General features: G+C 37.8%; 1 protein-coding gene across 2 annotated transcripts; it reads right to left on the reverse strand.

The window, feature by feature from the left end:
* Window positions 1-461: 461 nt before the first annotated feature.
* Window positions 462-11,584, reverse strand: LOC140938739 (C4b-binding protein alpha chain-like). Of its 2 annotated transcripts, XM_073388262.1 has the most exons (13): window positions 11,434-11,584; window positions 10,596-10,769; window positions 9,955-10,128; window positions 9,340-9,516; window positions 7,390-7,566; window positions 6,689-7,057; window positions 5,407-5,583; window positions 4,787-4,966; window positions 3,909-4,130; window positions 3,399-3,563; window positions 1,884-2,054; window positions 1,510-1,587; window positions 462-1,102 (listed from the first exon to the last, which is right to left on the reverse strand). In XM_073388262.1, the coding sequence occupies exons 1-13, from the start codon at window positions 11,504-11,506 to the stop codon at window positions 753-755; spliced, it is 2,487 nt and encodes an 828-aa protein (XP_073244363.1). In that variant the 5' UTR covers window positions 11,507-11,584; the 3' UTR covers window positions 462-752. The 2 variants fall into 2 exon arrangements, with proteins under 2 accessions (XP_073244363.1, XP_073244364.1); XM_073388263.1 differs by lacking the exon at window positions 7,390-7,566.
* Window positions 11,585-12,081: the final 497 nt, after the last annotated feature.

The raw sequence follows: 12,081 nt of genomic DNA on the forward strand, positions 1-12,081 counted from the left end.
CTTTAAAACTTTTAGAAATTAGCTGTCCTCTCAGGAAACAGCCCTCAAATTCATGAATGCTATTTGTCCGTTTGCGAAAAAAAACTTGAGAATCTTCTGTTTTCGAAAACCGTCTTGAAAGGATAATCTTCATCCAAATGCCCCGGTTCGAGAAGTCGCACTGTAAAAGGGATCAATTAATTTGAGGAAAATTATCTACATGTGCTGCGATCGCGAATAGCCTGCGTAGCAAGCGTTTCCGGCAATGCTCGGGAAATTGTGACTTTTAGGACTAAATAAACAAACAAGTAATACGCCATTACTGATGAGTTCAAAAAACTCACTTTCGAAACGCGGGTAAGTGCAAAACCTTTGTTGTGAAAATCAGTTTGTTTGCATGAGGACAAAAAATAGTTTTCTTATCAATGGCTTCGAACATAGCCTCGCTTTGAAACAGGAGCTTGAGATATAATGACGGCATCAAAAGAATTTTTTTTTCAAATTTTAATTAATGCCAGCATTAAATTTTTAACAAATTACGTTAATTATTATATAAAAAATGCTATTTTCATTGTCAATAGACCACTAAATGTTTGGACAAGATGACAGATATTCTTGATATTCTCTATTTTGGATATTCTAAAGTTCTTAACTTGAGAGGTGAAATCAAACATGCCTTTTTTTTGCTCCTTTTTAACGGCCGATGAGCTAAACATAGTTAGCCTAGACTATTTAGTACCCAGTTACTCTTGGTGTTGGAAAGTGGAGACAAATCATTCGAATCCGGTTAAATCAAAATACGCAGCACATTTTTTCTTCAATTTTTCTATATAAGCCTTGTTGTTCATCGTTTGGACAACTGTTGACTGTTTAACAGTAATATCCACTTTTGCTTGCCCATCGATTGGATTAATCTCAACCTGGCCCATGAGAAAGAACGTTACTTTGGGCAACGAGGGGCAGGGACAGCCTGGTGTCTTGCCATGGGGGACACTGATGACCGCAGTACCCACAGAGAGAGACCCATTTGTGTTCTTCAGGATCTTGCTGATTGAAACTAAGTATCGTGTAGTATTCTTAGTCGAATTGTCTGGTAGGTTTCTTTGGACTTTGCCTACGAAAGCTGAAAATGAGAGAACAAATCACCAAATAGTCAGACACAAATAACTTATTAGATGAGAATAGGACAGTTCGTTTGGAGGCAGCGTTGCCGCGTGACCAGTTAAAGCCGGTGCTGGAATTGCAATTCGGAAGCTCACGGTTCAAACCCCGTTCTAACCGCTAGCTGCTTTTGTTTTTGATAGCCACTACGCTTGTATAATAGCCAACTGGTTTGACTCCTGCTAGTTGTGATTCCTAACCTTCTTAATATGTTTATTTTAATTATTTGTTTTTGTCGTTATCTGTGGGTCACAAAGAAAACAATTGGGTTATCAGTAGTTATACTTTCCCTATAAACTAAGTCAATTTTCTTTCATGTTCTTTGCAAAGAGAATAGAAGGAAGGCTTGGATATAAACTGACAACTTACCATAATCACTTTCTTTGCAAGCCACCCGAATTTTCACTTGGCGCGAACATTTTGGACAGCCGGCATTCCTTGCCTTATCTTAAAAGGAAAATGAAGAATTACTTAATAAGGATTACGTACACAGGTTCAATTTTAGTGTAGGTGGAGTGTAGGTGATAATTCGCATTGATACATTATACTCCAGAACTCGTTCAAACCTAAAACTTTACTCATACTTATACACCTGGAAAGCAACAGAAAAATAGAATGAAAGGCTATCTCAGTTAAGCATGTGAATGTAAACCATTTTATTAGTGTAAAATCATATTCAATATTTTAAAGTTAATCTTACTATTAATTACCAAATAAAAACTCATATATTATCAGCTAATTACCGGTTGGTGGGCATCTTTGATTACACTTTTCTTTGGTTTCAAAGTTGTTTTCTTTTCCAAAACAGCCTCCATAGTTGAACCGTTTGCAGCGCCCAGCTTTTGGGTTAAAAGCCCATCGAGTCACATTCGTCTCACAAGGTCCTGGATCAGCCGGCTGCGCACAAACATCCACTGGAGAATAACGAATAATTCAAAAATAACAGCTCGTTATGTAATTTCTCACAATGCCATCATGATCAGTGTCTTTGAAAGAGGAGAACATGAAGAGTCCAGACCTAGTTAATAAGCTGCCTTTTTTGAGCATTAAAACAAGTAGAAACGTAAATTAAGGCAATTATACGCCAAATTGTACGCTTTCGTATGTTAGAAAAAGAACGCCAGGCAAGAAAGCAAGGCACCTCGAAGATGGCGGGTGGAGAATTTAACGCGTACTGTATAACCTCCACCCACTTGTAACCGCTCTGTGATCGTAGCCAACTCGAAAGCTTGGCTTCTTTGGCTGCTACGCACTTTTTTCCTTTGTTACGTTTAATTCAATGTATAGTTAGCTCTGTTTTACTTCTTCTTTTTTTTCTTATTGTTTTTTGTATTGTAATTGAATAATTTTGCCTGTGAATAAATGAACTTGAACTTGAACTTGAACTTGAACTAGAGGATTGGATATTAATCAGCTCGCTAATGCTGATTAGTGGTTTTCGCGCGAACTCCTTACCCATAGGGTTGATGGAAGTCGATCTTATGTGAGTTATGATCGTGAGTATCCATGATTCTGAAACTTAATTCGACGGTCACCAAAGGTTACGGAGTGTGGGCGACAACGATCGAAGGTCGAAACGCTTTTGCCCTATCGCTGTGCTTTGGGCAAGTTTCACGTACAGACAGTCAAAACACGCGTGATCAGATTACGAGTGAAAGAGGGTCGAAACACGCATGATCAAATTGAGTTCTGTGAATTCCATTCATTCTTAGTGGAAGTCCAAACGAATGCCGGCTACATACATGCGACGCATGCGTAACCACAACCTGGAGATTAGGATTGCGGGCTTAGGATTGCCCGCAATTAGACCATAGTCAATAGAGTGGAATGGTTTTGAAGGCTGCCAGACTCCTTTGTTATATGTTTTTGTGGACCTGAGAGTGCATAACTATCAGTAGCATTCCTATCATTTTAATCTTATTGACCAATAAAAATGTAGAATTAATTCATTGAGTCACAATTTGTGAAAAGAAAGTAAAGGAGTGTTCACCGTCAGGGATACACTCGATTTCCACTGCTCTCTCCGTCTCGACTAGGTCCTTCCCGAGAATAGATTGTTCGGGAAAGAAGCGCGGGTTCATCTTCCAAACAGAGGCTGGTAATGGAGTCTGCGTCAGAGAGCTTTCAATTTAACCCTCGGAAGTAAATGTTTATGTTTGCCGCTTTTCATAATCTGTCTCCTCTACTGACTATGATTGAACGAAAAAAGCCTTAAACGATTAGCTACGTTTGACCACGGTCGAAGCGCAGTAAGCTACCTGAACATGTACGGTTGCAATCGTCCATGCTAGTGAAGCCATTCCATCCACTTGGATGACACCCTCCGGCAACAATTGACTCGCACATTTTAGAGGTCATGTTGAAATAAAAGTGGTTGAAGTGAGCCCTGCAGTTGCTTATGGGAACAATCTGGCAAATTCCACCTACAATAAAGTGAAAAAAATCTGTTGGAGTAACGCAGGTCACCCATGATGCGAACAAAATAAACTAAACTTAGTTTTTGTCCCTCGTTGGAAAGTATTTAGATCAGCATTACTGTATTTCCATAACATTTTTGCAATGGCATGCGTTTAGCATAATTAGTCCCATTTTTGACCCATAGGACCACCAATTCACCATATAAAACACATCTCGCTCAGTATTGTTCTAATTTGCTGTTCAAGAATGTTAAACAATTTAATTCCCAGCTGGGGTAAAGGTGAGGTACTGTTCCCAATGTGGAATAGAAATGAGGTGTTTACCTCAGTCTAAAACAAAGATACTCATACCTGGTGTACAGAAACCATCTGCCGCCTTCTTTACTGACTTGCCTTCTCTACAGGCTGTCGCCTTCATGATGCACTCGTTGTTGTATCGCTTTGCATCCGAGCCGCAAACTGGCTTGAACTCCGCAGGACAGTACAGATCATCTCGACAAACACAGATGGGACCTTTTCGGCCATCAAACACGCATTTCTCCCATGTTTCACACTTCGTACTCTCACAGAGATCTATAAATGTTTTCCATTAAAGGAAATAAATAAATAAATAAATTATAATTTACTCTTTACAATCCTTCTGAGTTGATCTGTGAAGAAAAAAAAAAAAAAAAGGCAAAGCATCACTTGCGCTCTGACATAACTTTGACGGTTCTAGCATTATGTTTTCTTATTGACAAGTCGTGCCGAAAAATCACCGCAATAAAAACGCATTAGTTGTTCGGGGCAAATATGATGTCAAAAAATGCAGACTTTAAGGTTAAATTTAAGGCTGCAAAGATGGTACATGACCGCAAATATGGGATAATGAGAATGCGGTATCAGGAATTACCACATCTTTACCTCTGATCTCCTCTCCTATTTCCCCCTCCTATTGTGCACTTTTATTGCGTCATATTTGCCACGAGCAAATTAGATGTAACTCTTATTTTTTCCTCAGTGTAACAGATTTACATTTGAAAGCAATTTTATTTTTGATCCCCGGCTGCGCTAGTCTACTAGGGGGACCGTTATTTGCCAAGTAGAGGTCAAAGTAAACCTTTACATTTGCCCTCAACTCGGTCCACGTGTCCATCACTAATTAGACACCTAACCAAAGAACAAGCTCGCTGAACCAATCCACAACTTAATCACATATTAGAAACACAACAAGAACTATAGCCTCACACCTTTACAGATTGGTACAAGTCCACTCCACTGTCCATCCGCCTGACAAGTAAGGGTTGAACTCCCTATCAACTCGTATCCCTGGTTACAGGTGAATGACACAGAGCTACCGATACCAAACTCATCTCCTGTTCGTTTACCATTCTTGGGAGGAAAGACGTCTAAGTCCCAGCATGACGTAACTATGGAAAAATGTGAATATGTTAAGATAAACCAGTGCTGTTTATTTTTACTTCGTTTACACTTTTAAGGGACCGTGTCAAGCGATGAAGTATTTCGATTGATGCACAAAAGCAGAACATAACTGCTACGTAATCCAGTAATTTCTTTGTAATTTATGATGCGGTTAGGGCTGCCCTCAACGGCCGTATTCGTGAGGAGCAAGATGTCCGGATTGGTGAAGTGGCTGTAAGTGCAGAGAAATTGACGTGTAGAGATAAATAGTGCACGAGGCAAAAAAGAACAGTGGCATGAAGAGTATCGCATTTAAATGCAAAAAGATGAATTGGAAAAAAAATAGTAACACATTACTTCAACTTGCAAGTCAACGTTAGGAGAGTCGGTGTCATCCTAGTTTCAAGAATTTAAATACTTTCTTTTTGCAGGTAATCTAAATACTTACTTTTGCAGGTGGGTTGAACTCCTGTCCATAACCCACTGGGTAAACATTTTCGCTTGCTGGATCCCATCAATTGAGTGTTTATTTCACAACCATATTCAACTTCAGTACCAGGAATGAATTCGAGAAAATCGTCCTCTCTAAAGCCTCTATCTGGCTTTCCTGGATCAGGGCATGACGCTACAATGGTAATTAGAGAGAGATTTGATTTTGTAAACTTCACCAGTAAAAAATATGGTGATGTTTAGGTCTAATTGATCTATTGGATTTGAATATGTCTTGAAAACTAAACTCAGTTCATTCTATTAGCTTTCTATCTACATTATCCTTCCAGCTTCCCATGTAATCTGCCTTATTTCTCCTGAGAATCTTCGTTTTTTTCCCAAATGTTATTAATACTATTCAGTATTCACCTTATTTTAATGTATTGTACGATAATAGCTAATTTTACTTAGTATTGTAATTGTATTGTATTGTAATTGTAATTATTCACTTTGTATTAAGTATTCAGCTTATTTTAATGTATTGTACGATAATCAGATTAACTCGACTTAGTATTTTAATTGTATTGTTATTGTAATTATTCTACTTAGTGTCAAGCCACTGTTCGCCTCGAATAGCTATAGCTAACTGCGAGCAGTGGTACATCATATTTTGTATTTTTCTCAATTTTTCTTAATAAACTTGAAACTTAATTTCATTGCTTTACCCATTGAGGAAGACAGGTATTGCATGTTGGAAAAAGACATTTGAAACATGACTTTTTCAGAGGCAAATATGAAGCTTCAGCTTTTGCGATGCAGCTTTTTATACTCTTAACAAAAACTTTAAAATAATGGGTAAGGAAAATGTGAAAAATTTACACGAAATGAAAAGTGACCAAAATGGGAGGATTCCTTGACACTACTTGGCACTATCAGATCATTTCCAGATTGAGATAAAAAAAACGTCCACTCCGTACCAGGCACTGATTATGAATACTCTCTTAAAGGATACCAAATTCGCGTAAGAACCTTGTATTTACAGTAGCTTTCTATCCCGGAGTAGTGCTAAAACGGCTCGAAAACATGTATATATATAGAATTATATAATCCGTTCATGAAAGTACACCCCTCCCCATTAAACAACCAATGCTTTCGCATATTCTGGTTCATTTAAATCGTACATTGGCTCCTCAGTGCTCTGCGCAATAGTTCCTACGCAAACAGGGTAATACTGACTTAAGTTCTTAAATTATACAAGTGCCATTTTCCCTTCTACTTAAGGATATTGGTGGTGAACGTACCGCAAAACCTTGGGGGTTCTAGAGTCCGAATGGATTCAATAGTCAAGGTAGCTGTAGTTCCTCGTTTGTCCTCAAATGTCACGGAATATTTTTTATCGTTAATCGCGTCAATCTTAGCAAATGTATACTTTGCAGTGTTTGGGTGTTTTGCTATGACTTTTGTTCCCAGGAAGATATCGTTCGGAGGAGGAACTTTGTCCTGCACGATGATGTAATGCTGTGTCCCTCTTCCTAAAATTACGACGTCCTCTTCTTTGCCAGAAGGTTGAGTCAAAACTGTCACCACATATCCACGCTTTTCCTTGATAAGTCCTTGGATAAAACGGATGCCTTTTCTGATAAAAACGGGAGTGTCTACTCCAGCACATTCTGTGGAAGAAAACACACAAAAATTTTCAACACGTTCTTTTTAATTTTAAAAGGTTTTTACTACTTGCACCTGCCTCGATATAATGAACATGCTTGTATCAGAAATGATACACTGTGTAATTGACGATAATTGTAACAATTCCTACTTCCAATAAGGCCAGTGTTTGTAAATGTCAGACACATGTCAGATTTCATTACAAAAAGCATACTCCAGTAAAAATGGGAATTGAGGTCCATGGAATTTATCATAATGAAAATGAGGCATGTGAATAATCTGAAATCTCTGAGAGAAAATTGGGAGTGAGGAAAGAAATTTTAAGTTCATCGTTTACCGACGCAGTAAGGTTGAACGCCCGTCCATTTTCCACCTCCCTCGCAGCTTCGCTCGTGAGACCCGAAAAGTATGAATCCTTTATTGCAGTGGAAAGATAGCTTCTCTCCGTACTTGAAAACAGCACTTCCACTTCTTGAACCGTTTTGTGGTGTACCGGGATCTTCGCAGAATATGGCTGCACATGCAACAAAATGATGGAAAAACAAATCTCAATACATGGCTGAAAGGTAACATTGGAACTTGAATTTGTCCTTTTATCAGTAAGAAAATAGAAGTGGATCATGAGAACCCGATAATGGAATTTGGTCAGTAAAGGGAAACAGACGATCTGCAAAAATACAGATGGAATATAATTATTGCCCTTCTTTAGCTCCCGAACAATTAAGATTTGTGTTTTAATTAAAAGAAATTAACGTGTGACAGCCAGTTTGTGTATATCTAACACGTGTTCTGGACTTCAGATGACTGTCGCTGCGTTCCTTCATCGTGAATTGGCGAACAACAGTTTCTTTTTTTCTCAAACAAAATTTGAAATGAATGAAAGAATCGGAATGTATCATGTACACCTTGTAGAGCAAGGGAATTTAAAAGTCCGTTGAAATATATATAGGTTTTATTGACAACCTTCATACATCGTACCTAATCTTCATATTACGAAACATATATATATATATACTTATTGGTTGAGGCAAAGGGAAACACCCCAATGATTTCTTTACATAGCTGAAAAAATGGTGGCACGATGAGTATTACTTTCTATACATATCAATTTTATGTTTAGATATCGCTCAGTTTACAACCCTTGGAGACATTTCATCATAACCACACGATTTGTCGATTTTCAGTTGTTTCAGTTCTATTTCTATTTCTCTTTCAGTGACTGGATCTAAGAAAATAGAGTCAACATTACTGTTTCCTAAGTATGATGCAAAGTTCATAAAATATTTTCTGGTATTTGCTCTGCTAGTCTAGGTCCTATGTTAAGAAAATATTTATTAAACCGTTCAGCTACTTCCTTATGAACTATAACCCCTATATCATTCTCCTTAAATGCATTAGGTAATATCTGTTTTATAGTTTTGTTTTTATTTTTTACCTCTTTTATAAGTTTCCAAATAATTTCAAATTACCCTTTGCTTTTTCTATACTTTTTCTTTCATGTTTTTTTCATTTTATTTAATTTATTTCGAAACCCGTTTTTAAAGTCACTTCATTCATTTCGCTAGGATTTTTAATAAATTAAACTTTTAGTAAATTCTTTCCTTGATTCTCCTTGCAGTTAAAATCTCTTTAGAGACCCATGGTGTCTTAGGTATCTTAAAGCTTTTACTTCTCTGATTAATTATTGGTATACTTTTATTAAATGCTTCTGACAGTTTTTCAAAAAAAAAAAAAATTAACTGTAGCCACCTTTTGTGCTAATAGAACAATAAGTAAGAAAATCATCAAATTCCCAGTTATAAATTGTTAAAGGGATCCTAAAATCGGATAAGGTACGGTGTTTAGGACACCTGGAAGCACTGGAGGAAAATGAATGATAACCTTCGATTTTAAGTACAGTTGGAGCTCTACAGACAGCCTTGAACCGGAGAGCTCGGACGCCCTGTAAAAACACCCATTTGAACCACCACCTCCACCAAAGTTCATCTCATAGTGGGAAAGCGGCTATCTGCAGAAAGCCTGGACCTTGCAGCTTTGCCATTGGAAATGGGGAGTTCTTTTAAAGCTAAATTCCGTCGGTGACTCATTGGGGCTGGATCACAATTTAGGACAAGCAACTGAGATTAACTGCTCTTCTTATTTTCCAGAACCCAATCTACTTTAGCAAAAACCTTAAAGTAAAGTGAAATTTTGCTTGATTGAATACTTGTGTTATTAGTTCTGCATGTCCGTTATATCGAACTGGTAGGCAACTATTATTTATCTCTTAATCAATTAATAATATTACCTTTACAAGCTGGAATTTCACCGATCCATTTACCATTTGCTGCACAGGTCAGAGTTCCTGATCCTTCCATTCGATAGCCGTCACGACACTTGTACCGCACTTTTTCTTTAAACACAAACCCACCGCTGTCGACCATCATTGCTCCTATCACTTTGGGCGGGTCCTCACAAGTAATTGCTAAACAATAACACAAAAAACAAAAATTGCCTCTTAACAATTAAGTCGTCGACAAGGTTTATCAACCTCTATATTGACGAGGAGCCAGTGTTAAAAACTAATTCTTTTGTTTCACTCAACCACTGGCAGAGTCGCCATAGTTTCGCTTGAAACTAACCACCCGATTTTGGCCTTGAGCAATTTCATGGAAAAATAATTTGGAAGCACAAGCGTCAATCCTTTTTTCGCTTTCTTACTAACAAAAAGATGTGATCTAACTATGATTTCGTTAATATAAAGGGAGCGGCCGATCACTTGTTCTGAGGGTCGCGTGGCATTGAACTACTGGCAACGGAGAGCCCTAATCTATATAAAAATCGAAACTTCCTCGATTCTTTCTCTCCCTTTCCTCATAACGATGGATTTAAAATCATGAATTTTGCATCCTGAGTTGCTTACGTTTACAGATTGGCTGTATTCCACTCCAGGTTTGGTTGGCTTGGCAGATTCTTGTTTTAGGACCCTCCAGAATATATCCCTCTAAGCATTTGAATCTCACTGTTTGGTTGTATTGGAACAACCACCCGAAACGATTTCCATTGGTTGGAGATCCCGGATCCCCGCAGCTTTTAGCTGAAAGCATCAAACACTGTATTAAATAACCAGCCACTGAAAGAAATCTTCTTCGTTATCAAATAGTAGCACCCTTAATGATCGTAAAAATTATACAGATAAGCAAAATTGAATTGCGGCACGTCAGTAGGCATCCCCATTCATCTTAAGAGGCTAAAAACGGCTTTCACTGTTGCGTTTGCACAAGTGATTAGGCGTTACTCCAGAAGTTTCTTTTTACAAGTTCGACATGATCTTCAAGTTAACGACCAATTATATGGAAAGAGCGACTTGTAAAGTTGGGAACAAACAAATACATTTGAGCCATATAAAGTGAGAAAATTAACTCTTTTAAAAGGGCAATAAACGATTAATTAGAAATAGCTTTGGCAGAGATAGGTCCTTTCAACGCTTGAAGGAATTGAATTATTACTTCCGCTGAAATTAAGTGGAAGAAAACATTTACGTTAAAAGGTTTATAAACCTACCTACGCAAGTAACGTTGGTTTCAGTCCATTGCCCATTTGGTTGGCACTGGATTTTAACTGGTTTCCCCCTTCGAAAGAAACCTTCGGTGCATAGGATCCTGACTTTCGAGCCAACGGTGTTGTTACCGATAGCAACAGCATTTTCAGGAGCTTTCGGGACAGGACATTTCTTCACTAAACAATTTCAAGATCATTAAAAAAAATTAATAATAATAATAATTTAATAATAATAATAATAAAAATAATAATAATAATAATAATAATAATAATAATAAAACATGACAAAACCTGTTACATCTCACTCGAAAACGACTTTAAAAGATGTTAAGTCTTTGTATTTTGGTATGTTTTCAATGAGTACTCAAAAAGTCTTTTAGGTATCGACCCGCGGATCCCACGTTATCGTTAGGTGCATTTTTTTAGGGGCCATCAGAACCTCTCCCAGAGGTGCCTTTTGTTCTACGCTGAAGACTCCCTTCAAACAGGAAAATAACGAACTCCACCCCTAGTTGGGGAATTTAGTTATCCTTACACTAGGAGTGCGTGAGAAATTGTCCTTGTTAAGTATGACCCAGAGAAAAACTGGGGTCCTCGACCCTGTCTGTTTTTCATTTGCACTAATTTATAAGCTGCCTGTCGTGAAAATGGTCATTTCTGGTAGAATCAAATAAGGTCCCACCAGTTTGAAACTTTCCTTATGAACTGAAAGATCCCAAACAAAGCGCTTTATTGGCTTGGAATTTCGTGCTGAACTATAGCGCGTTTTTACCTTTCATAATTGATGATATATATTACACTTCCGTTATTGCAGCAGTCTCAATGGTATTAATTTACTTACCTGAATTGTCGTCGTTTGCTTTTATCAGTCGCAGCAGTAAAACACAAAGAATGATACTGCCGATGCGAAACATTGTGGCGTCGTCGATCAGTTGCTTTTACCAGGAGTCTTAGTTTAGAGTTATGTTTCAGCGATTAAGGAAACAGGAACACATACGAACGTGCTGAAAAATCTCAGTCCTCTGTCATCACATGCAATCTTATTAATGAACTGATTGATAATTTGTTTTGACATTTGGCCAATGTTTCATGTAAAGAAGATTAGATTCACTAAGAAGATTAGATTCACTAAGAACGTGAGCAATGAATGGAAAGTAACATTGAGCCGAAAACATATTACTTTAAACCTCATTTATCAGCAGATGCCCCAAAGTCAGACAAAAATGCCTTGTGGAATACAATTTATGTTGATGTTAGAAGTAAAGGCTGATCTGGCACGGATCTGGCACCCCTGTAGCTAGACCCATTTGAGTCTTGGAAGCTATCCAGTCCTACGGAGTGTATTCTCTTTTTAGAGAATGGCTCAATATAGTATTACATTCAGCTCTGAGTCACACTACTGCATCACTTTTATAAGGGCACTGGGAACCCTTACGTCTGACCGATACTAATAAAATGATATAGCGGTGGAACTTGTTGCAGACTGATT

This window comes from Porites lutea, chromosome 5, assembly GCF_958299795.1.
Source record: "Porites lutea chromosome 5, jaPorLute2.1, whole genome shotgun sequence".
Taxonomy (NCBI): Eukaryota; Metazoa; Cnidaria; class Anthozoa; order Scleractinia; family Poritidae; genus Porites; species Porites lutea.

What these genes read in the sequence shown, in the direction of transcription:
- LOC140938739 (XM_073388262.1), bottom strand. Translation starts at nt 11,506, where the DNA reads ATGTTTCGCATCGGCAGTATCATTCTTTGTGTTTTACTGCTGCGACTG. An exon ending in AGAACCCCCAAGGTTTTGCG is followed by an intron (nt 5,584 to 6,688) that starts GTACGTTCACCA and finishes TTACCATTGTAG; the next exon opens with CGTCATGCCCTGATCCAGGA. An exon ending in AGTTCAACCCACCTGCAAAA is followed by an intron (nt 4,967 to 5,406) that starts GTAAGTATTTAG and finishes ATTTTTCCATAG; the next exon opens with TTACGTCATGCTGGGACTTA.